Source organism: Athene cunicularia (genome assembly GCF_003259725.1).
Source record: "Athene cunicularia isolate RWA chromosome 11 unlocalized genomic scaffold, athCun1 chr11_part1, whole genome shotgun sequence".
Lineage (NCBI taxonomy): Eukaryota > Metazoa > Chordata > Aves > Strigiformes > Strigidae > Athene > Athene cunicularia.
This window is the reverse complement of record NW_020799113.1, coordinates 4350544-4376393: the sequence shown is the minus strand read 5'-3', so window position 1 is coordinate 4376393 and position 25850 is coordinate 4350544. Positions and strand designations below refer to the sequence as shown.

General features: G+C 37.7%; 1 protein-coding gene across 1 annotated transcript in view; it reads left to right on the top strand.

Annotated features, from left to right (window-relative positions):
* Window positions 1–25799, top strand: part of VAT1L (vesicle amine transport 1 like) — a 56831-nt gene extending 31032 nt beyond the window's left edge. The window contains exons 7-8 of the mRNA XM_026856519.1: window positions 20602–20685; window positions 22764–25799. Coding sequence (XP_026712320.1) covers window positions 20602–20685; window positions 22764–22862 — 183 coding nt within the window. The 3' untranslated portion in view covers window positions 22863–25799. The remainder of the gene's footprint in view (window positions 1–20601; window positions 20686–22763) is intronic.
* The last annotated feature ends 51 nt before the right edge of the window (window positions 25800–25850 follow it).

Genomic DNA, 25850 nt, shown 5'->3' with positions numbered 1-25850 from the left:
ATGAAGTAGCAGACATGGAAAAGTATTTTGGCAGTATTTCTGATTAACGTTGATTTTGTGTTCAAATGTTGCTGTCACAAAGGTTAGAAGCTGCCTAGTGTGAGACTAAACCTCTCTCAATTAACATAAATACAGCCTGCAGCTACAGCACTTTTCTAATCTACTTAGTAAGCACTCTGCTAAGAATTAATTAGTTATGGAGATACACAGGCAAAAAATTCTTTTCTAGAAGGCATGAGACACTGGAAGTTGCAAGTGCAGCGGTGAGTCATGATGCATGTTTCTGGGTCAGGACAGATTGTCATTTCTATTTGCCCTTGTGTTCCACAGAGATAATAGCTTCCTGTAACTGCAGGCCAAAGGAAAACAACATGAGACTTGGTTTCTGATTGGTATATGAGGGCAGGGGGAAATAGGCAGGGAAATAATACAGGAAGCATTGATAGATTCCACTCCAAGTGTGCACTACTAAAGATAAACCAGTCACGTGCTTCCAGTTAAAGCATGTGGGGAAAAACAGATTTGTCATTTATTAGAAGAAGTAAGAACAAACCTGTTAACATGGAGCAAGCTGCTGATCACTGTGAAGAAGCAGTATTTTACAGTAGTCTGGTTACTGAAGTTTATTAGCTGGCTTTTAGGTAATGAATTGGCACGTGTTCCTTACGCTTTGAGCTGATATGGCAATACTATACCTCTGCAGAAAACAGCCAGGGTGCTGGGTAGGGAGAGCTTTACCAAAGCAGAGGGGACATACTTCAGGCATCAAGGACACCTTTATAAGATCATGTGTGCATAACTCCAGGAGATAGAGTGTATTTCTTCTGTGTTTACCTTGAATGTTTAACATGTTTGTTTTATGTTTCGTTTTTACTGTTTGTGCCCTAGAATTTAAGCTGTTCCCAAGAGTCAGAAAAACAGAGCTTTGTGGAGTCATTTCTCTGTTCAGAAAAAATTTCTAGACTTTTCGTGAAATACTAGAAAACAAAAGCTACTTGCTCTGATACCCTTGAACCAAGCATGCTTCAATCCGTTCCTTTTTATATCTGCCTGGTAATGCAGTGAAATATCTGCCTGTCTTCTCCCAGTCTTGCACGCAGGTTAATTAAATATATGCCAATACATTACATCCACCGGCAGAAATAATTTAAAATGGATTCTAACAGAAAGTTTATCTCCTGTTATACGGTGTTGGTAGTACCACTAATTGGCAAGGAACTCTCAAGATTTGGAAGAGTGAGTGTTTTCTGTCACTCAGAAATAACTATTGGATGCCATAAATGAAAAACACTAGATAAATAGCAGGTACTAAAGGGAAAATTTTAGACCATAAGTTTTCAAAGATGGATTTAGATGCTATTTCATTCTTGTGCTGTGTTCTATTACCTTGTCTAGTTTAAGCCACAGAGCCTGTGAATGGAACCTAGGTTTTTCCTCTGTGTCAAAAAATTCCACTCATGCTTCTTTGTTAATTAGTTGACTGGATTGGAAGGAAAGCTCTTGGTTGTTCAAGTTGAACTGGCAGGGACTGCTAATGTGAGAAAGTCAGCTTTTCTCCCAGGGTATCATGAAGAAATCTGAGGTTTGTGTTAACAGTTCCTACCGATTGTTTTAATTCTCTTAAACTTTTTTGGTCTCAGTTCAAATTTAAAAAGATGTATTTTCCCAGGTGCTAAGGATTTAAAAAAAAATAGAAACAGTGGTCTACTTCATGATGTTGACAGAGCTGAGAGATGTCATCCTTAACAATAAAGAATACAAGTAATTAAGATTCCTCCTGCCTTTGAAACCTTCCCATTTTTAGACTGGGAAGAAATCCCTGATGATTTTAGATGAGATTTTGGCCTCTGATTTGCAAAAAAACAGACTCGTTATTTGGGTTTTTTTTCCTGTCTATAATCTATGAGTGTAATACTTCTTCAGTCAATTAATACCTAAAAAGCCATTTAAGGAGTCACTGAAAAGAATCAAAAGGAAGTGGGAGTCAAGAATAAGGAAAATATCTCTATATATTTAAATGTAATAGGTCCATTTTGTCTAAACGATGCTGTGTTGGCAGCTTTGGTCCCTGTGTCTATCTTCCATGACTGACAGTCAGCAGAAAGGTAATAAAGCAGAAGGGAAGGAGATGCTTTCGGAGACTGCAGAATTACTGTGATGAGAAAGAAACATCAGTAGATACTATGCCTTCAGCATTTCTGCTGTATATTCTAGTTAATTTTTATTTTCATAATAATAGTCTAATTAGGTTACTAGATCATCTTTTTTACAAAGAAGACAAATTTAGTGTTCTGTTTCATACAAAGTTGTTGATATCCCCCAAAAACCCCACTTATTACTCTTCTAGATAAGAGAATTTTTTAGTTTTATGTAGATAATCTTCTACATAGTTTCCAGATGATCTGTTGTTGGTGTTAATTAGGAAGGACAGATGAATATTAAACCTCACGAGCCAATGTAATGCAGCACTTGGGTCCTACCTTACACACCTTGAGATTCATTACTGGATCATCACAGCATGGACCAATTCATTACTCTCTAGAGAGGAAGAAAATGAATATCCCAGTCAGTGGAAACGAGCAGCTTCCAAGCTGTGCTTTAAGCCCACTCTTGGGTTCACCAAGAGACTCAAGCAGTTTCCCCTTAAGCTGTGAAAGTTGGTCATGGACCCTGAGTAGTAGTAGCAGCACACACTGTGTACAACTCTGATGCCATCTGATTATTAGGATGTTCTGATTTGGATTTTTTTTTTTTTTTTTGAATACCCAAAATCCCCTGTCATGTGTTTTTTAAAGCCTTAAAGCTTTAAGATTTTTACAACATTAATGCATACTATGATTAAATTTTCCCTTTCTAAGTATAGTGGGGAACTTCAGTTGGGAGCAAGTTTACTTTCTGGTTTACATAATTTTACCCTGAACAAAATACAACGGTTAAACTTAACACTTTATTTTTGTGCATAACAATCATGAATCAAGATTAATGTTCTCACCTAATGAAAATGGATCATATATTCTTTTCAATTTTTTTAAACACAGATGAGTTTTAAAAGCAAAATTACTCTTGGGCATAAAGACATCTCTTAGCATAATATAATCCAAATTTAATGTGATAATTGAGAGTTTTATGTAGTATTGCAGTTTAGTAATAATAGTATTGCTCATTACAGATAATGATATAAATTAACACTAAGGCAGCAAAGCAGATATATTGTCAATACTAAAAGGTTCCTGTATATATTAGCCTGCTGTGAATGACTGAACACAGAGATATTTTGTAGGACAAATCTGTATGTTACAATCACTGATGCAGAGAAAACAGTACTAAAAGGAAGCAATGTAATTTAAGATTTTTCAAATGAGCAACTGATTTTCCACTGGTTTGATTTTACTGAATGTGCTACTTTGATATTCAAAGTTCAGGCTTTGAATGTGGTATTAAAGTGCACACACTTGAAAACGTGGATCGTATCTATAAGAAAAAAAGCCTCACACATCAGACAGCTCAAAATCTTTGTTTAAATGCATTGTTTAATAGAATAAAATTTGTATATGAGTGAATTCCTTACCATCACCAGATATCAACAACCTTGAGAAGAACCTGAGGTTTTTGTCTATTATTTTTTGTCTATTATATGCTATGGTTATGTCCTGGGTAAAATATAAAGATCTTGAACCTTCCTGAGGAAAAAGGGCATAACTGTTGAATTCTTTAGCAGATGTAACACAATGCTTCATCTTTTCCTTTGATTTAGAGGAAATATCCATTATAATTCTAAGAGTTCCTACAGTTAATCCTACATTAGTCTAGAGCTAGCAAAATATGTGTTACTAAAGCTCTTGCCTATTTTCATGAATTATTGTAGCTAGTATATATGCAGTTTGCTTTTTTTGTTGCATCTACACATCCAAGTTTAATTGAATTAGATTAGAAACTGTCTCGGCTGAATCAGTGACATTCTGTCCCATGAACACTTCTGCTTTGGCTCTCTGCTACCAATTACATGGCAATTTGATTTCAGTTGATACAATGTAATGCTAAGCTGAATGAGTATTCACTATAAGCATTAAACTTTTTGTAAACTAAATCAATTTTTATAGCAATCACATTGGTACAATACTTATGTGGAGTTAAGATCTTTAATATAGGCTTAGAATGAGACATTTTTTAACAGCGCCAGGAGAAATATTAAGTAATAAAGCAAATAGGACTGCAAAATATATTGTAAAACTGTCAACTAGTGAACAAGATAAATTAAAATACTTTTCATTTTACCTAGATGAATGATTTCAATCGTATTGTAAACTGATGTAGCTCAAACTGAGGATAAGCATGAATCATACTCTCTAACATTACAGTTGTTACCGTTATATTACAGTTTAATATATCAGTGTTTTTTGTTTAAGTATAATTTTAATAAAGTTAGAGTGGTGCCCAGTGGTAGGATCGGACTTGGCTTTTTGAATAATCAAAAAATAGAGTGATGACTTATGAATAATTAGATTTGCAGTTCTCATGGTACTACTTTCTGAAACAAACAAACAAAATTATACAGGAAATCAAAGGAGAAATATTTTTTCATTTGGATCTTCAGAGACCTCTGGGATTTACCTTGATTAGTTTCAAGAATTTACATAATTGGTTTACTGATTAGGGATGGATTTTTTTTGAGAAAATCCATTGTTACAAAAGAACATGGAGGTTTTTTTCAAAGCCACAATATTCATGTGCTCTTGTAATCTGATCCCAGTAGGTGAATTTGTATATGAAGCTTCTCAGACTTTGGAAATCATAGTGTCAAGGCTTTTTAATGAATACATCTTTCCTCTCTGGAAGACTGAATGTTTACAGTATTTTGTAACCGGTAAGTTTAGTTCCTATCGTTTGGAATAGTGATTCTAGAATAAACCAGAATTTCTTCTCTGTAGTAGTAATAAAGGAAGACTTAAAGTTCCTTGGAATAAGTGGACAGGTAGCACAGGAATTTAAATTTTTTTTATTACTGATTTTAAGATTCTGTATCATGAAATAAATAGCTCAAAATAGAGCTCAAGAAAGAGTCTGAGGAATGTGATAGGTGGGTCTTTGGGAGTAAAAATATTTGACTCGAATTGTTTAGAAAATAAGATGAAAAGTTAGAGTGGCAGAAGTTATTTTGGTCACAGGTTTTCTGCCTGACTTCCAAAAAAATCACCTGCCATTTGGGAAAGGTAGGGGAAGAAGCACATGTTTTCATGAGGCAGGATCATATGGCAAGATTCAAGTAGAAGCAAGCAAGGCACAGTCAGCAACCCCTGCTACTGCAAGACAAAGAAGAGACCCTGTGACAGGGAAGGTTAAGGGAGAAGAAAAGGAAACTACTGTCATGCAGGTTGTAGTGCTTTAGGATTGGGTTTTAAATTGTTGGTGAGGAATACTGAAAAAGTTGGTAGTGGTGGTAAGCTGTGGCAGCGTGTCTGATAGTGAGACTGTAGAAATGAGGTGTTTGTGAAGATCCCATTATTGAATAATGGTTCTGGAGGATTAGAGAACTGGAACAAGCCTAAAAAACAAATGAAGTGGCAGTAATATAAGCCATCAGCATGGAGTGCTGGTCAAATGAGATCAAAAAAGGGCCTTCCTTTTGGAAAGTTTTCTATAGATTCACAGCTTGCTAAAACAAAGCAAATCCTCTCTAGTGAGGTGCACACAAAGAAATATCTCCTCTACATAAAGTAAACAGTTTTGCTGCCAATAAACAGAACTTTGAATAAACAGGGACTGATAAAAGCTTGGGAAAGAGCAAGAAAGTAATCACATGTGGGCTTTTGTTTTTGTTGTATCCAGAAGGTACTTGGAAGGGCTTTTGGTCTAAACATACAACTGTAAAAAAGAATGGCTGTTTTTTCACCATAGTATCAGAAGAGGGATAGTACAAGTTCTCTTTGGCATACGCACACAAACCCAAATGGCGCGTAGGTCTGCATCCTGGCACGAGGCAGAGTAACCAGTAGTAATAACACGTAGGAGTTAAATGGCCATCTTTATTCATGCCTCAAACTTGGGTGTACCTGGGCGAGCTCAGGTTGCATTATCCCTAACTTGATTGCATTTGGAGCATATGGACAGTCATAAGAGGTCAGAACAGGGTTTCATCCACACCAATATCCAGCTGCAAACATGACAAGGACTGTTGGTTAAAAAGACCATAAAAGAAACAGTATATAGAAAGGCATTTAGAGCTTTCTGGAATAGTTTTCTTACAGTATTTGACTCTGAACACCGAAAATTATAGTAGCCTATACACTAAACCTGTGGTATGGTTTAAAGAGCTACCTGATTGATGCACTAGCACACAACAGTATTCCTATGGACTATGTAAATATTGTGTGGTGTTGTAAAGACAGAGAATCTAAGGCATGTAACTCAAATGTTTTGCATGCAGCCATACGGTGAAGCAGTGTTAAATACACAAACAGCATCCACCGGTGCTGTCACTGTGAAGGTTTAACAGTGCCATTAATGTAAAGTCTGCTGTGCCTGGAAACCTGGGGAATCAGAGCTCCATGGTCCCAAGCATGCCTCAGATGAAGCAGAGTTCCTGCAGGAGAGAGCCTAGTCTTTGGTATTTCATTTATGTTCTGGTGTAACTGCAGACATGTACAATAACAGGGTAGAAGTGGCATTGATTCTTGATAAATGCATGTCCAAGAATCACCTGATATTCTGCAAGCTGGGTTCCCCCCAAACTGGCAATGTTTGTGCCCATTTTCCCAGAGGTGGAGTTAAGACATGGATTAACTTGGAACTCCTTGAAGCTAAGTTGCTCAGAGGCAATTTAGAATATAGTGTCAAGGAAAATATTTTTCTGTCTTTTAAATAGTGTCCTGCGAGTGTCTAGACGGTCTGTGTGAAAAGCTGTGGTTCTGGAAGTATTTCAGACTTGGAGTTCTGGTATGGCTGTGAAACGATACAGTTCCAGAAAGGCCATCTGATCTTCCCGTTGTGTGTGAAGAGGGATTTCTGTTTGCCAGATTCCCACAGAGGAGGAACCAGACAGGATTGCTGCTGCAGGGCGGTGCAGAGGAGATCAACAACCTTCACCTTCTACAGTCTAGGCATTATAATTAGAAAGTCAACAACGCAACACTACACAAAACAGTATGCTTATAGTTACGTCTGCATGTTCTGGGGGCAGAGGAGGGGGAGAGTTTAATGACACTAACTATTAGAACATGCTTGTGTGAAAGAGAACAAATGAGACGTAGTTGTGGGTTGGTGCAGTTTTTCTCCAGATGTTTTTTCAAAGAGATCGCAAGGCAGGGTTGCTGAGGCAAGAGTTTAAAAACTGATGTCATGGAGCTTGATAGTCAATAACAACATAAAATGTCTTTTTTTAATTGCACATTGATGAATGTAATAAACTTTATTTCCTGCCATAAATTGTTATAACAGATTGTGATGGAATACAGGAATACACCAAACTGAACATTGTATATGAATTAAATTTAGGCAGGAGACTGCTGCATCTTAACCAAATACAGAGGGACTCTTTCTTTTGCCTGTGACTGCCAAAACTCCTTTGCATCCAAAGGAGTTTTCCCCAGTGTAAGAGCAGCTGCTGCAGACCGAACTGGACTCACTAGGGTGGAATCTGAACCACAGCACTTTTGCTGTGGGATGTTAGGGACTATAGAGCCCTGATTCCCAAGGTTCAGGAGTGTCTGGGACATCCCTGTATTCACAGTTGGCTGCAACTTAATACAAGATGCATTAGTGCTCAGAATGGAGAAAGGTATCATAAAGGTGACCAGTTCTGAGCTCCTCTGCTCATGGCTTTGATGTGCTAAAAGCTGTCTTCCTAGTATAAACTGGGACCATGCTGTTGTAATTTCTGTCAGCAGTCCCAAAGTCTCAGACAGCAGCCGGGAGTCAGAGGCTCATGTCAACCACAAGTGTGATGGAGGGGGGATCCCCCTTTGGTCAGTGGATTTGAGGAACATTTTAACTTTATCACACTAGTTCTATATCCCTTCCACACAACACTGCTCACCTTCAGCGGGGTTAATTGCAGTGCAGAGTCACTAGGACTGTATTGTGTTATCAACTAGCCAGACTGCTGCAGAAAATCTGGATCCAGGAGCTGTGGCTTTATTGTTGCTCTAAAACAAATTCCAGCTCAGGATCCTTAAAGCTTCAGCCTGAGTCGCAAGATGTGGCTTTTCTGCTCAAGTGTGTTCTAGGGATTTCTTCACCAAATCTCCACCCTTTAGAAACACCCCTTGACTTCGAAAGTAACAAGGTAATTACTTCCTGTATTACTGCAAAAAAGTTCCCTTTCAAGCTCGTGTTAATAACAAGTGATAATGAGAAAAGCTGAGATGTGCCTGTTTAAATCAAAAATAGCTTTCTTTCTCACTCTCTGCGGGTTTTTCTAAGATAATACTCATAGTCTTATAGAGATATTCTTTCTATAGTACTTTGCTTGCAACCAAAACACTAGTTGTTAACTGTGAAAGTGCTGAATACCCCTGAGCTGACCTAACTTGCTGGAACCCTCTGTGTTGATGGATCAAATCTCGAGGTCTTTTCTCCTCTTTTACCATATAGGAAAGCTCCCACCAAATTGATAATCTAGGCACTGCTGTTTAGTACTTCTAAATATTTAATTTGATGTTGGTTCTGCCTTTTTTTCTGCTTTATTCCTGTTGACTCCGTAAGCAAAAGCTGGCAAGACTTGGCTCAGTTATTCTGTAATTACAAGGCTTTAAATCTGTCTTTCTTTGAATTTTACTGAGACAAAACAAATACTCATTGACGTCAGCAGAAGCTTACAGGAATAAGGAAAGAGTGAAAACAGCACAGTTCTGCAGCTGTAGCTCTCCATCTAAAAGATGTATAACTTAATAGATATCTTCAATAGCCGAGGGAGGACTCGGAGTCAGAATTTGCCTGTAGCGTCAGTTTTTATTCCTTTGACATTTTTCTCATCTTGGGTCTGGTTTTAGTCTTGCTGCCATGGCAACATACAGTGAGGCTAAAAGGTATTCCAGAGAAAAGGTCTCTCCTTGCTGACAGGCAGCAGAAGGGAATAGAGGCTAGAGCTGCTGTTTGCAGCTGTGAATAGCAATGGAGGAATGAAAGGGATTTTAAAAGCACTTTCTATTTGCATGTATGCAGGCCAAACCGTTGGTACAAAAGTGCAGCGTAACAAAGCATGAACAGGTGAGTTGGGTAAAATAATTTTTGATTTCAGATGGATACTAGCCAGATGACATGACATGTTAGCATCACAGCAAGGAAACAGACTCCATGGCCTGTTTTCCTATTCCTGTGTCTAAAATACTCAGCTCAGAATCATTGCTCATGATACTAACTTTTTAACACTTTAGCTGTTGATTTTGTTTGTTTTCCTCATGCACTTTTTTTTTTTTTCCAGTAGCTGTTTGTGAAAATTAGGCCCCAGATACCCTGAGTTTGATGTGTCTTCTTGCATGGGCTCAGTGCTTGATTTCTGCGTGTTAAGAGCTGGCTGTATTCACCATGGGGAGGAATAGAGCCGAGTCAAATAAAACTGTAAATATTATGCTGCTTTTCCATCTGTCTTGCAAGATGCTGCATACCTTCAGTGTCCAGGAGAACCCAGAGATTGAGAGGTCTCTTTAGAATTGATGGTGTGGGAAAGAGAGGATAATCCAGTCCAGTTGCAGATGTGGGTCTGCTAGCTCCCATATATCCAGCTCCCACACAAACAGATACTGGAGGATTTTGTTATAGCAGTTAGGTCAGTTAAACACTAGGAAGCCCTTTTCTGCCAGCTATTTGGCTACACAGTGCAAGGAAAATATTCCTATCATGAATGCAGATCTCCATGAAAGTGTGTTGTGGTCAGTGCAGGTTATTCCATTGCTCCCAAGGGAAATAAAAGACAAAAGGATGGTTTTGTCCAAATAACCATGTCTGTGGTAGGGTAATTGTCAGTAATCAGACCCAGACAAACAGCTTTTCTACAAAAGCTTGTACAGAAGACTTAGCCTGAGAAAGGAAAGTATTGCAAACTCTTTCTAAAACAAAAAAATCAAAAAAAGCATGTTTCCCAGTGAAATATTACTCCACGAAATCATACTGCATAAACATGAGAGAGACATTTCAAGAGTAGCAAGGAGGAAATATGCCAGCAAAACAATAAGACTGAATTTTGACAGATGTCACTTTTGAGAGTAGGACAGTCATCAATGCAAAGGAGCCCAGTGACTGCTCCCCATGTGCGTGTCACATTATACCCAGGGAGCCCATGTCCTGGCTCTTCTCTTACCCCAAGCCGTGTTAACAGGGCTGTGGCAGATGTAGCCTAAAAGGGAGTTTACTTCTGTTCTGTACATCCTGTGCCCTAACGCCCTGGCACATCTACGTGGAGTAGTATAGCAGTTCCCTTTCCTCAAAGCTGCCAGCAAGGTAAGAAATTGTTTGGTTTCTTGAGTTTCCTCCCTTCCACAGACCAAAGCTAAACAAGACATAATCCAGAAGACAGACTGCATGACTTTTCCTCAAAGGAGTGCTGTGTTCTGTTTTAAAAGGCATATATGCCAGTGACATGAAAGAAAACTCTTCTAGTCTGAGAAAATCCTCTGCAATTTTAATGCATCTTACAATTCATATTAAAGACAAGATAGCTTTGTAATAGACCACAGCAGCGAGTCTCACAATAAAAATCATGCTGCCTTATAGCACTAATGAAAGCTATAGTATTAAAGTTTTGTTTATGCAGTATCTCAGCTAGAATAGACTGCAGTATGCATCTTTCTTCATTACTGCATACAAATGATCTTTATATAAATATTATTGATATTAATGTTTATAATTCTAATGGAGATAGCTCTGGGCTTACTGAAATACTGTCTGTTATGAACATCAGCAGAACAGAACCAGTCCTAGGATGAAAAACGGATAAGTTTTTAATTCAGATTATTCTTTCATAAATCTGAACAAGATTTGGATCATTACCTGTGACACTTGGGTTGCCAAAGTAACCTTGACTAGCCAGCTGATGTTTGCATACCGCATGACACTATCACCATGGAGATCCTGTCCATGTGATTTTGCAGACATGATGCAGTTGCGGGCTTCTCAGATACACGACAGTGAGCAAGAGAGGAATTAATTATTGGTAAGGAATGCTCTTGCAGGCAGCTCCTCTCTGCCAGAGAGCTCCTGCACAGAAGTAATGCAGAAGCTACTTAATGTTTTAGCTGCATATAGAGGACTAGGGCAAGGTCAATAGGAGGAAGCACTCCTGGCTTTCATAAGGAAAATACTGAGTTCTCCTAATGGAAAGTTCATGCTCTGCCGAGATTGGAGGAGTGATCAGAAAGTGCTGACCTGTGTGAAAAACATGTTTGTAGGATAATACTGACAGAACATAAGTTTGAGTAATTAAAGCCTATTGAACACTACAAGTATTCCTTTATCAACTGAGACTTCAATCCTCCCAATACCTGCTCTTCTCAGTCATATGCAACCTACTGATGTCAGGGAAGTTACACCAGTGGAACAGGGAGTGAAATTTGGAACGGGGACTTAAAATTCTTTGTATATGTGGAATATTCCAAGTTCTTCTCCAAAAGTAGCTGTCATGCTACGTGCTTTCCAACATCTACTGAACTTCACAGTAGCACTATGAAATAGATTTTGGACCTGTATTGCACAGCACTACCAAACCAAAGACCATGCTGAGTGTTAGAGAGATCCCATGAAGTAATCTAATATTTTTGTCTTTTTTATCTTTGTCTTTTCTAACCTGTTTCTGAACCAGGGCTTCTGACTTTTAAGTTCTAGCACATGCTTGTATGTTTAGACAGTTACCTAAATCTCTTCACTAGTTTCTGCATTTCTTGTATTTGTACATTACTGCTATTTCGTTCTCTCCTGAACTTAAAGTTATTTTATTGACAATACAGTTCATGCAAACAAAGCTTTTGAGAAAAGATATGATTCTGTTTCTGATGGCTAGGCATGCTAAATGGGTGCTCCCTTCTTTCTCCCCATATCCTTTGGAGACCAGATGTAAGAGAGCCTGAGGATAAAGCTATTTTGCTGTTGCAAAATGGTTTGTTCCACTTCTTTTACTTACATATGAAATCGGCTGTACTATGACAGTTGTTTAAAAGGTGCTGTTACTACTTCTGTGTGCTGCAGGTGATTAGCAGGCTTGGCTATGTTCAGGTGGGGGATCTGCTGATACAATACATGCACCCCTAAGAAGACACAGGCCCTGCTTCAGAAACAGTCCAAGAGCATCATGTGGTCTGAGCCAGTACGTGAGGGAGTGTGGGGTAACTGTTACATGGCTATGGCAGCTACTTCTCAAATGAGCTGTTTTCAGCCTCCCCTGTGCACACCACAAGAGACTTAGGAAGAATTTTGAGGGGTGTAGTGACATTGCCATTTTGGGGATTACTGTAAAGAATCATGGACTCTCTTATGTGTAAAGGAGCACAGGAAAAATCATGCAGGTTCTTAAAATAATGCTGGGTAAAAGTGCTCACAGGAGATGATGTGGGCAGAAAAGGCTTGGGTTGATGGCCAGATGCAGAGACTAAGTGTTGCTGCTTACGTCTTTGCTTTTAGTCTGAAGAATCAGCTGAAGGATTAAAGAGGGAAGGGATGTAGCTAGAAAAGTAAGACTGTGGGGTAATCTTTGCAGTGCAGGTTACAATGGATGAGGGGATTATTTCATGGCTAGAGGGGAACAATCTTGATGTGCTGAAAGGCTTGGATGTTTTCAGTCTGTAAACAGGATAAAAGGTGATTCTTTCATGTGCAAAAATAAACAGCAATATTGAACCTAAAATTGTGGAACTAATGAGAGGGAAAAATTATGGTTGTAGATCATAAACTAAATTGATGTTGTGCTCCACTGTGCCCATCTGGAGGTGAGGGGCATTTCCTTTATTTGGGTGCTGATCACCTTTTTGATAACGTGTGATAATACATGGTTGATGAGTTTGACAGATTACACTGAGATAATTTAGCTAATTTATTTCACTTCTGTCTTGGATTAGATTTGTAACCTTAGCATAAGATTCTTTAGCCTTTCACACTACAGCCTAATTTAAAAAAAAAAAAAAAGTGAAGGATTCCTTTATTTTAAGTAGAAATCCTTTCATAGATCTCAGGGAAATCCACTATCACCAGAGGGGCCCAAGAAAATGAAGTGTGCAGTCTTCTGCCACCATCCAACAAACCTGCCTTAGCTGAGGGCGAGGTGGTAAAGAAGTTGCCTGCAAAAATGACACTGTAATCTGTAGATGGCAGTTTGAGCAAGAAACCACATTCAACCTCATGGAGTTAAAAGAATAGCCACTCTTCTATTACACCAGTGTCTTTCAATTCCTTTTTTTTTTTTTTTTTAATAAATATATAACTTTACTTAAAAAAAACTGGTAACATTTGTGATATTACTGAGCCAAACAGCTCATGTAGTATGATGAAAGCATTATGTTTTGACATATCCACTAGGAGGTTTTTCCATGGCATGTTGCCTTCATTGTTTCTGTCTATTAAACATCCATATTAGTATCACGGGCCTAAAGCCCCCGGTATGTTATGTTGGCATAGGGAGCAGTTTAGTGTTACAGCTTTGCAGTCGCTCTTATTTTATTCCTGAAATTGGTTCCATATAAGAGCCAAATTCAGAAATGGATCATTATGTTTAAAATAATATCTAAAGACTTGAAAATGGCATCCATTTCTTAGGCAGGCTGCATTTATCTTTCACACTGTGAAATGGTGCAACAGATAATTAGTGATACATTTCCCATTTAACTTTTCTTATATTTATAAAGCACTAGATTGCATTTGCTATATTCTAAAACCAAAATGAAGTTCCAGAGACAACTAAATGTCAGCAAGCATTTATGATTACCACAGTAGAGATTACTGTTGGCTCTTGATTTCAAATGCAGAACAGCCAACAAATTAGTTTGAAGTAAAATGGGTAAGTAGATGCTTGACTATAGCAATACAGAGTTGGAGCATAATTTGTTTCAGGCATATATTATTTATAAACAGTCAGACTTACATCCAGGAAAACATCTCTGTTCAGCAACTCTCCAAAGTAATCGTGGTCTCTGTACAGTTTTCAAGCTTGTTCTGTAATGGGGATCCGAGTTTAAATCCTAAGATACCTTCTGGAAGGCACCACACTGCTCACTTCATCTCACTTCAGTTGCAGGCTTCAGCAAATTGAAGGCAGGTAGACCTGAAATTAATGACTTCAGATGAAAAGCCAGACAAGAAATCTGTCCCAGTTACTAATTTCACCTGGGGAGAACATAGTGCTAAAAACAAACAAGAAAAATCCAAGGCGAACATAGGAAAAAAACTAGTAGTAAGGCAGGTGTACAAGATGTATTTCTGGAAAAAAAGTCTCTTAGTCAATGTAAAATGGACTGTTTTTACACACTCCCATGAAAAGCTCTGAAAGACCAATGTAACCAGAAGCTAGTGGCAAATATCCAAAAGTAATGTCATAATCCAATAGCATGTTATATTACTTGCTCTGATTGGAATACACCTTATATTTCATGGGTTTAGATCTGCAGAAACTGAGTAAAAAAATATATTGTGGCTGTTATTTTTAATTTCAGTATGAAAATCTTTTTCCTGGTCCGAATGGTTACACGTAATAACATGCTTAATTTTGTGTGCTTTATTTAACATATATTTCACATAGAAATATATTACAAAGTAGTCCAGAGTGCTGACAGAGCACTTCATTAAATTTATGCAAGTCATTCCTGGATATAATGGCATTTCTAAGGGCTGGTTTCTTGGTAGCAGTATCAGTACTTTACTATGAGTACTCTGCTATTTTGAGTACTTCACTGTTGTAGAAATGCTAGTAAGAAACCAAAATATATTTTTTTTTATGCAAGCTTATACTTTATTTCAAATTAGATTTGCTGTCAGCTCACTAATGACAGAATGGCTACAATAAAATCATACCATGTTCCCAGTGCATACACTGGTGGTGTATTCAGTAGAGGAAAATAATTTATGGCTGTTAAAGAGTATTCTTTTGCTTTTAGTGAAGTAAAAACTTTGCAAGTCATATGGTCTGCCATGAGGTATTAGCTAAAGAAATATGGAAATCTGTCTTTCTTTTAGAGATACTATATCAATTTAGCATGTCATTGCTACAAGGAACAGGAAATCTTTTGAATTTATAATACTATGCTATTTCTCTTTATCTAGAGCTAAGGTGATGCTACTAAATTTGCTGTTTTGTTAAATTGGGACTATATAAGCATCCCTGTGAAAGACAGCCTAGTTGAAAACATTCTCTTTGCTGCAGTGACAACTTAATTTTTTTTTACAAAAAGATACTATTTTAAAATTTCACAGACAAACTTTAAAAATTACTTAATTTTTGTGTCTTCTTTTTTGGCTTAATTTGGTAATAGGTAGCATTGAGATGTAAGTATCAGTAATTTCAGTGTACATAACCTGTCTTTCTAAGATTTCATCAAATTCCCCAAGTCCAATAGAATCAGCAACACTTGAATGAATCATTTTAGCAGCCTTCTTCATTGGAAAGATATCTTTCAAAAACGCCATGAAGTAAAGAGCAGACTAATATTTTTCTCCATCACAAAGCCCAGAAAGAACACCCAGCCAAAACACAAACAGAATACTCCAAATTACATACACCCATCTAGTCAAAGGGTTGTCCTGAGATGTGCTGGGATTTTCCTGTTGATTTCTTTGTATCGCTTTTGTACGAACTGGACAGGATTATAATATTTAATAATTTTAATTATTTTAATCCATGAAGGTTGAGCATAATGTTGCATGCCATCACCCAGAGTGTGGCATCATTTCTGATTTTGCAAACAACTGTTGGCACAGCCAATTATTGTCAACGTTCTCACTGGGAGGAAAAAGTATTGAGCTTTCTTAATCCATGTCTTAAAAATCTGTTAGACTCACATGGAATTCCAGATTTATCCATCATTAGAATTTTCAAAATCCTCTTCTTTCCTGTGTATCACTAACTGCCTTGTCATTGAAAGCCTGTAATGCTCAGACGTTTGAAAGTAGGGAAGACAAGGCAGCTGTCTCCTGAATCTAGAACACGGTGTGCCTGGTCAGCTTGTTTTTTCTTTGCTTTTCTGTTTTAGTTTGTGTGCAGACTTCTAAAAATACTAACTTTTTGCAATAATTGCCTGTATAAAAATTGTTGGAGGCCTTGTAACAGCTTGTCTTTGAAGACAGAAAATCTAGTCTGGTACGAGATTAAAGTATTAAACAATATTCTGAAAATTACCATTGTTGGTTAAGTGCCTTGGCTTGATTTTGAAAAGATTAGAGGCTGGAGAAGATGAGCCTATTTGAAGCAGAATAGAAAAAAAATTAAAGAGGACACAATATTCAGAGTTTTTGAGAATTTTGAGGAGTACTGCAAGAGAGGCACTACAGTGGTGTTGGAGAGGATTCAGTACAGTTGTGAAAATTCTTACTTCAGAGAACACAGCTGTCATGAAACCTCTTTAGAACATTCTCTGACCATAACCTGAAGGCTTTTCTCCCCTTACTCTCCTACCAAGTTGTGATTGTTGCTCAGCTCTGCATGGAACACAGTGCAGATGGACAGAAATAGCTCTGATCCAAGAGAAGCTCTGAGATCCCAACCATAACATCCCCTCAGGAAAACATCCTTGAATAGGTTTTTTTACAACAGGCTGCCTTTGCCAGCTTTGTGATTTTTATTTTTTTTTCTTTTTTAAATCCTAGTGTTTGTAGCAAGACTTTTTTGAAGAATTCTGTGGTAGCATTGGTAGCCTAAAACACCTTTTTAAAATGTGCAAGGGTGCGTCAAATTTTCTAAGGAATGTTAAAGCCACTAAATTTTGCCTGTAATGCTAACACAGCTCAATAGTTCAGTACATTCCCAATTAAGCTCTATATATTTTGTATTCCTTGCCTCTCTGTTTGGGTCCAACAGAGCGGTATGAGGAAGGAGCCCATAGAAGGCTCAGAAAATCTGCAGCACTTGGGGAGTTGAGAATTTGAGTATTTTTCACAGGGTGTAGTAAACATGACTTGTAAAGGACCTTGTGGTACATTGGTTTCTAGACCGTGTTTTTTGTTTTACAGATGACCTCATTATTGCATAGGTCATCTTAATTTCCAGATTCACTGTCATTGCTGAAAAACACTCGAATGTGTGATAACGTATCCATGACTGTACTGATGGTAGGGCTGAGAGGGATGGGAGAAATACACTTGTTCAGCATTGTTTCTCCAGTTATAAAAGCGTATTCCCTAAAGCAAATGCAAATTGTTTCAAACTGAGTTAGGTCCTTTTCCTGTGTTTCCTGTGTACTAGACTGAACAGATAGGAGAAGATAATTCTACTCTAGAGTATGTTTAAAAACAGCATGTCAAATTAAAATATGAGTTAATCCAAGTGTGCTTGAGGGAAAAGGCAAACATGCGATTCCTTTTATATCTCCTTTGCTATTGATCATTTTCCTCTACAGCTGCCTAAGAGTGCCTGCACTGGGTTCATCAGACAGTGCATGGCTGTGCCGCAGTCTGGGTCTGTCTTGGTTTTTAGTAACTGGTTTGTGAACTTTCCTTACATAAATAACATGGAAAGTGGAAGCATTTTCCAGTTGTCCGCTGATGTGTAAAATAGGTTTGATTCCAGTGCAGAGCTCTGGGATACATACTGTGTCGATCTGGGGGCTCTCAAAGCTAAGAGCTGTAGTTCAGCATTAGTTTAGACTAAACACAAACCCTCTAAGTGCTGAGCTATTCTGAAAGCAAACAAAGGCTCACAGAATTTTTGTCCTTTATTCCATTGGAAACTCTTTACATTAGTAAACACTATTTCGAATCCAAGAGTCCTGTGCTGAGGATGCTGCACAAGAAGTTGCTCATTTAACTCATCCGGACCTATTTACTTGAGTTTGAACTGACAAATGCAAATAGCAACCAGTATAGAATAATTGGTGAAAATAAATTTAGGGACACAGTTCAGTAAGAAGAGGGAAATCTTTTTGATCCTTGCTTCTAGAAGGGGTATTTATTTTGAATCAAACTTTAACCACTTCAGAGAACCTCCAGTAAACGCCAGGATTTCCACATGCCTCACTGTACTGCCAGTTAAGCCTGGGTCTGGTTTTAACGAAGTGTAGAGTGATTCACTTTCTTCTTTGGTAATGTGCAAACACTCAGGCACTGACTCAGCAGAAGCTCCATACCACACTACAGAAGACAGACTATACGCATCACTGAAACGTTCACATGAAAAAGCAAATGTTATTATATAGTCTGCATAAGATATCTTAAGCCTTAACCATACTTGCATAGCAAAGAAGGTTTTTAATGCACTCTGCCCTCTATAGCATAAGAGGGAATGGTTTTAATATCCAGGCACCTTGGGAAATGAGTAGTTGTAGTCTTGGTTGAATAAGCGGATTGTTAGCAGCCATAAACATAAAAATTACTCATTTATAAAATGGCTCATGATCTCTTAACTCAGACGTAGTGTTCTGAATGGCACTGCACTAGCACTGCATTTGACTAACTGGGTAAGTAAGTTGCAAATAACACTAAAATGTATCAGCTCTTCAAACTTTTTTCAACTTTTTTATATATGTTAATAGCTCCATCTGGATCGCATAGCCACTATTACTGTTATAAGTTTTATTGTTCCCTTTGCCTCTGCCTGCTGTTTGCATTTGCAAGCTGCTTACAAGTGTCCTGGAAACAACTCCTGAACCTTTCTCCAGAGTCTTAAATTTGATACTGTGCATGTGAAAAATGCAGGGAAAGCACATTTTCTCAAATTTGCCTTGCTAAATATGATATGGTACAAATTAAAGTGAATGTTGCATACCCTGCTTTTCACCTGATATTCTCATAATAAATTCCAATGGACAGGCAAGTGTGCTGATTTCTCCAACTCTGCCTATGTTGGTTATTTATGCCGTGCTATAGACTCCTAAGACCCTGATTTGGCTAATGAGAGTCATAAAAAATAATACAGCTGCAGCTTCTTCAAAGTCTTTGTTGGATATTCTTAAAGGAATATTGCCCATAGTGCAGAGCAAGTCTCATAGGATAGTCAGGTATTGTTTATGCTGTAAGGTAACTTCATAAAAGTTACTGTGATTTTTGTGGACTGCATTTACAGGTCAACCTTCTACCCAGTGGGATTCATAAGACTGTGTTTTCCAAGGCTAATTTACAATTATGCCCTAAGTTAGAAAATCATTGTGTTTTGCATTGCAATTTTTCTTTTGTTGTAACAGATTTATTTTATTTTTTCAAGTCTGGTATTTACTAATTGAGGGAAGCACTTTGCAAAATTAAGGTTGTAATATTGAGTTCACTGCAGTCAGCTTTTAAAATAAGGCCAACAGATGGCAAAGACATTTTGTGCCCAGCATCCATTAAATTTAATTGGAAGTTGAAAGCTGTATTTGCTTAGCATCTTTAAAAATCTCATACCTCCTTTCTGTATTAGACATTCAGTAATTATCTTAGGTGCCTGGACCCCAATTTAGGCATTTAAATGTACTGTGGGACACACCTGTTCCCAAATCAGCATATCATTTCAAACTTCTATGCCATTATTCTTAAAATATTCAATAAAACTATGTCACAGATGGTAGATCCTATTAACATAAAACTCTTTCTTGTCTCAACATATCCTGTTATGCCATCAAAAAATAGTGTGATGAGGATATGAAACAGCCTTTATGTGTTTCTGAAGTTTCCCATCATGAAAGTGAGGAAACTCTTGACATCTTCCAATTTTCAGTGATTTAATAGTGGTCTGCATGCTGCACATTGAACATTCAGTGCAACACACACAGAATTTCAATTCATCAACTGTGAGCTCTCATGAGTTCTGAAACTTCATATATCAAAATAAGCTCCTCTCCAGTGCACTAGTAAGATGAGGTTTTTATTCCTTTCTCACATACACTAATTGCAGCCAGCTGTTAAATGTCTAGTCTTAGTGGTATCTGTAGGACACTACTTATTTGAAATTATTAAAAAAAAAAAAAAAATGGAAGAAGGAAGGAAAGAAATACTTGCTGATGAAGTGAGTACCCCAGTATTGCATTAATGACAGCCACTGCCAAGATATGGCATTCCCTCTATAGGAACACAGAATAAATTAATTGAAAAGTATCATAGGTCAATTAGAAAAACATTTCATATTTTCAGTGAAAACAGGCTTTCTTGATAAATATTCTGCAAAGAGACAATCTAATGAACAAGCTGTAAGGATTAACCCCCTGAGCCTGTATTTCTCTCTGCACCTCAGCTAACCATTACTTTTGTACTGCATTAACATGATGTATGTATCACGCTATTCAGAAACTGTCATCGAGACTCACATCCCATTTTGGCATACACAATGCAAAAATCAGGCCTTACAAATTCACTAAAAAATGTTTAACTATTAATTTTGTTTCAAGCAGCTGTTCGAATGACCTTGCACATAGCATGCCTTAAATGTATTGCTGGTTTTGGAAGGAAGGCATTCAGGCTTTTCTTAGTGTGTGTCTAAAAATTATTAATAGGTTACCTTTCTTTCAGGTGAAGGAAGCCATGCAGAGAATCCATGACCGAGGAAATATAGGAAAACTAATTCTGGATGTGGAGAAAGCACCCACTCCCCTGGTGAGTGCAAAATACTACATACATGGTGTAGTCACACAAGTCAAAGCATGGTAGTGACTTCTGGAGACATATCCCTTACGATATTTTTTTTTTGTACTGTTGTCTTCTAAATCCATAGCACTTAAATACAACAATAAATACAATAATCATAACTTATGTAATTAACCCAAAGTGAAATGTAACTAATTCCTGGAGTCCCAGCAGTTACTTTTCTATCTTGAATGGCTGTCTGCCTCTCCAAAGCTGTGTCTGCAAGTCTTAGATAGGGTAAAACTGCCACATCTATTTCTGTCCCTGTGATGGAAAACAAATAGACTTTTCACATAATATAAAATCCCCGTATTAATAAGAGTAAGTGGATTGAAAAGAAAAAGACACAGGCAATATTACTGCAGTGTACAAATGTAGAAGTGCTTTCTGATTCCCATACAAAAGGCAGAGTATATCTTTGGTAGGAATTTCTTTTTTTATAATATGTGAAGTATAATATCTAAATATTCCTTCAAGAAATGTTCTGAAGGAAGGTAGTTGTGATGAAGCTCCAGTCTGCTGGATTTAGAGCACTTAACATGGTACTGAATCATTGCAGAGAGCAGAGTAAATCAAAGTCAGGCTCACACCTAAATGTTCAGTGATGATGTAGGAAAGGGCAGTAAAGAAGATAATGAAAAACTGACTTCAAATCAATACTGATGTATGAAGTTTGGTTTCAGACCTGAGATACCTCCTGTTTCAAAAGAACAGAAAAAAAACTGGAATTACAGTTAAGCTCTTACTTGCGCTTACTCTAAAATTGGCCCCATATCTCATACAAAGTCACTGCAGGGAAGGCTTTTGAGATCTCACCTATGGGAACTGAGCATTATTTTGTAGCTGAATTGCATCTTAAAACTGTAAACAAGAATCCATAACACAGTATTAATACATTTGTTCCATCTGTTCTTTCGATACTGTGCATTCACAATAGCCATTGGTTAGAAGGTGAGAACAAATTTGCTACACTTTCACAAAAGGGTGTTAATTCAAAAATATGGGTGACTTCAGAGCAGTGCTTTTCTCCATTAAAGTCAGGTCTCGTCTGAGATTTTTATTTCCAGCAGAGGCTAGTAATCAAACAGGGAAGGCATAATGTCACTGCATTTCGCTTTAAAAAGTAAACGGGACCCTTACTTAGTTCATTTTGAAATCATCATAAGCTAATACAAGAATATTCTTGTGTCCTAAGAGAGGTAACGTTGGTGTATGAGAGAATTTAGTTGTACTAATCTGTGCTGTTGAACGCTACTGCCTACCCTGTTAACCAGACTCTTGTGCCTCCAGAGACAAGTCAACCTGACAAGGTGAAGTACGGGAGAGTCTTGCACCTTGACACAGCTTGTAATAAACATTCCCATGTGAAAAAACACAATGTGCTCCTTAAATGCTATCCTGAACTACAAATATCTACAGTTTCCTACTACCTGTACAGGTGTCTGCAATACAACATGGAAATGCAGTTTCTCAGCACTCCTGTATGATCCAAGATTTGCACTCTGTCGTGGGTACATTCTGCCAGCACCTACATACCCACTGCTCTACAAAGTTTCATTATTTTTTACATAAAACAGTTGCTCTCTGAGTTTTCCTAACACTGTGCTCACGTGGGACCAGATCCCGTCCATTAGCTGGCCTTGCACAATAGTGTTACCTGTTTCTGGAAGAGCAGATGCAGAAGGAGTTGGAAACCAGAGATCTCACACATTCTGTAAACTTCCTACACAGTCGTATTTCCTATCTGAGAGCCTTATGATCAGTTTGCTACAAGTGCCCAGATCAGCATCTGCTTGTGCAACTGTCCTACAAAGTGCCTCTCTGTTCGGTAATTCAGCTGTAAGTCGTGAGGGCACATCTTACAATTTCAGCTGGAAGTGGTGTAGTGCCAACAAAAGTTTTGCAGGAACAGAGCGTTGATTTTCATGTTGCAAGCAGCCATCTCTTCTTTCATTTTAAAGCCACATTATCAAATGAATCAAACTGAAATAAGAATGAATAAAACAATGTGGAAGGTTCTCAGATGTCCCTTGTCTCTCATCCTACAGATGGCCAATGACAGCACAGAGACAAGTGAGGCTGGGGAAGAGGAAGAAGACCATGAAGGGGACAACGAGAATAAAGAGCGCATGCCATTCATCCAGTAACAGCCAGAGGTGGTAGAAGCAGAAAGATTGATGAAGTAGAAGGGAACAAGACTGGGAAATCTATTCTGTGCATCAGTGAACAAATGCTGTAGTACAGTGTGTGTTGTATTTGTCTGCAGTCAGCTGAGCTATGAGCTGTTGATCATTGTTGTTTTGAATTCAAGTGCCATTCTCACCCAGTGCAGTATTATGACATTCCTGTGTAATACCCAATTTCCCTGTAGGAGTCCCATGGATTTTTCTGTTCTGGCTTAAAAGCCTTATTAATTTACTGTGTAATTTTAGATGGGCATCTTTCTCATGCAAATTCCAACATTTTGAATAAAATTATTTGAGGGAGTTGGGCTTTTTTTGCAAGTTGGAAACAGTAACAGAAAAAATTCCCCACTTGCTGTCTGGAAGATTCTAGCAACTGGAGGGAGGATTTTTAAGTTTGTGGATTTTCAGTGTTAAAATAGTTTTCCTTTCATGAACCACAGATAAAAGTTGCAAAAAGATGAATTTTCATTTTCCTTGGTCATGCTTTATCATTTTATAAGCAATCCTGTCTTCATTTTCAAAAGTACCTCATTTAGAATTGTGGAATCCAAAATTGTGCAAGAAATCATTAATTGAGAGACTTTGATTAGTATCGTATAATCACATTAGTCGTCAGCGCCAGTAATTAAACCCTTCATTCAGAGTGCCAACTATCATGCTTTCCTGTTGATCTGGGCTATCACCCCGTAGGTTACAGGCAAAGAAGGTCGGTGAGCCGCTCTTTTTAGACCCAGAACTTTAATTGCCTGTAGCAATTAGCACTGTTATTTACAGATCAACATCTTCTGCTAAGGACACATTGACTCATCTGTGTCCAAAATCCAAACCAATTTTAAATTTCATTTTTAAATCACACTGGTAAGGATCACTCATCAGTATGTGGAAGGAAATTTGTTGATGGGAGTTCATTGCTCTGAAATCACTAATGCATTGATCAGCTATCAAGCTGGAGCTGAACTCCAGAAGTTAACCCTGTAAAAAATGAGTTTTAGGCCTTAATCCCATCAGAAATTATGCACAGGGATAACTTTATCTAGATGAGTAGTTCTATGGAAAGCTCTGCTCCATATGTACAGTTATGTTTGTAATTATTTTGCAGGATCGAGTATTCAGAGACCAGCTAGTCTTATCTACCTCCCACTAGTGGAAACTATATCTAAACATGACAAAAGTAAGGATTTTTTCCAGGTCTTTCACCTATCCAAGCAGCAGCTACTCAGGTCCTCAATTGTCTCATTAAAACAATTATTTTAAAACGACTGCAATCACCTACAGTAGAAATGCTAAAGGAATGTCAGAGACCTTGTATAATGCCATTTATCTTTGAATTAATATATTTTTTTCAAAAGAAATATTTCCCCAGGCATGGCTAGTTGTTCATCTAAATCTGCAAGTATCCTGTAATGATAGAAAAACTAACACAGAAAAGTGAAGAGTAAGGGCTCCTCAGGCTTTTCTCAGTGTAAAAGAACTTGTGGGTCTGGATGACTTTTATGTGTGGTTTTAGAAGATTCTCTCTTGTTTTTTCTGTTCCATCTTGCTGCCTGAGTATTAATGTCCATCCCTTTACACTGTACTTATGAAGTTGCTGTTCTAATACCAGATAATTGTGCAGAATGTTCATTCTGAAGGAGTTTCCCTTGGGTTAAACAAATTCAAAAATAATGAGAAGAAATAATTGTGGAGAAAAATGCCACAAAAACTTTTGAAATATTAATAGAACCAGAACTTCCTTTTTCTCTAGATGTTGATGCAGAAATTCACTATAGTTGATTTCCTTTTCAAGCTGGACTTGCCTACGCTTCCAGTGCCATATCAGAAAAAAATATATATTCAGTGAGAGTTTTCCATGTATTGGGCTTGCCAATATGGCTTTTAAGAAAGGCCATTAAGTTTTCATGACTCATAAGCTGACAACAGTAGGAAACATGCCCAATTTTGTTTTGCAGTTAGTGTAATGATGTTGTCCTGCAACAAACCTTAACATAACTAGGAATTTTGATTTGACGCCAAAGTGAGCAATATTGCTGGTGACCTTTGAGCTGGCAGTAAAGTGGCATTCTCAAGGCCTTAAATTAGTAGGGCAAGCAGAATAGCAAATCCGTTCTTCTGTTAGAAACCGCAGTATGGTTGGCTCTACGGTTGAATTACCCTTCAAGACAAAGAAAGATGGGTGATCTTGGTCATGGCCACAGACACCATAGGGACAACAATCAAATAATTTTGGCTAGTTCTTTCTGGTTTTGTTAGCAAGGCAAAAATACTCGTTCATGCTAATTCATACCAATTTTAGGGCCATTTTCTGATCAGCAGAATATCAGGTAATTGCAGTGAGTACAAAGGAATACTTCTGGATCTACCTAAGTGCAACACAGATGAGTATTACCATCAGCAAGCTAAACTCTGCTCTCTGTTTTACTGGTATTAATATGGCATGTATGAAGGTTACTACTGAAATGAATGAAAATTTTTCACCTATCTGTTCTGGAAGCAGGATTTGTGCTAGCAGAATTTGGCCCACAAGCCCTAAGTACCTTTTAGAATACCACAAACAGTAGTATCACATCTGAAGTGGTAGAGGGCATACTCTTCAAAATGATGATGCTGAGACTTGTTAATGACCAAGTCTTACTGTAGTAGAAATGAAGGTTTGTGCTTACTACTGACACTGTTGTTTAAACAACTCTAAGACAATTGGATAGTTTCTTCAAGTGAAACAAATTATTTCTCAATTTGCCTTAAAGGAACTGTGAAAGCTTCTCTTTAACTTAAGCCTGATTGAAGTGAACTGAAACACTGTTTAATTGTATTTGTTGCTTTAGAGCTTTTGTTATATTGTGCCTACAAAGCAAATTATGTTTACATAAAAATATAAATAAAATATTGAGCATAGCATTATCATTGGCTTACATGTTTTATTCTGATATTATGGACACATTAGAGAACTGA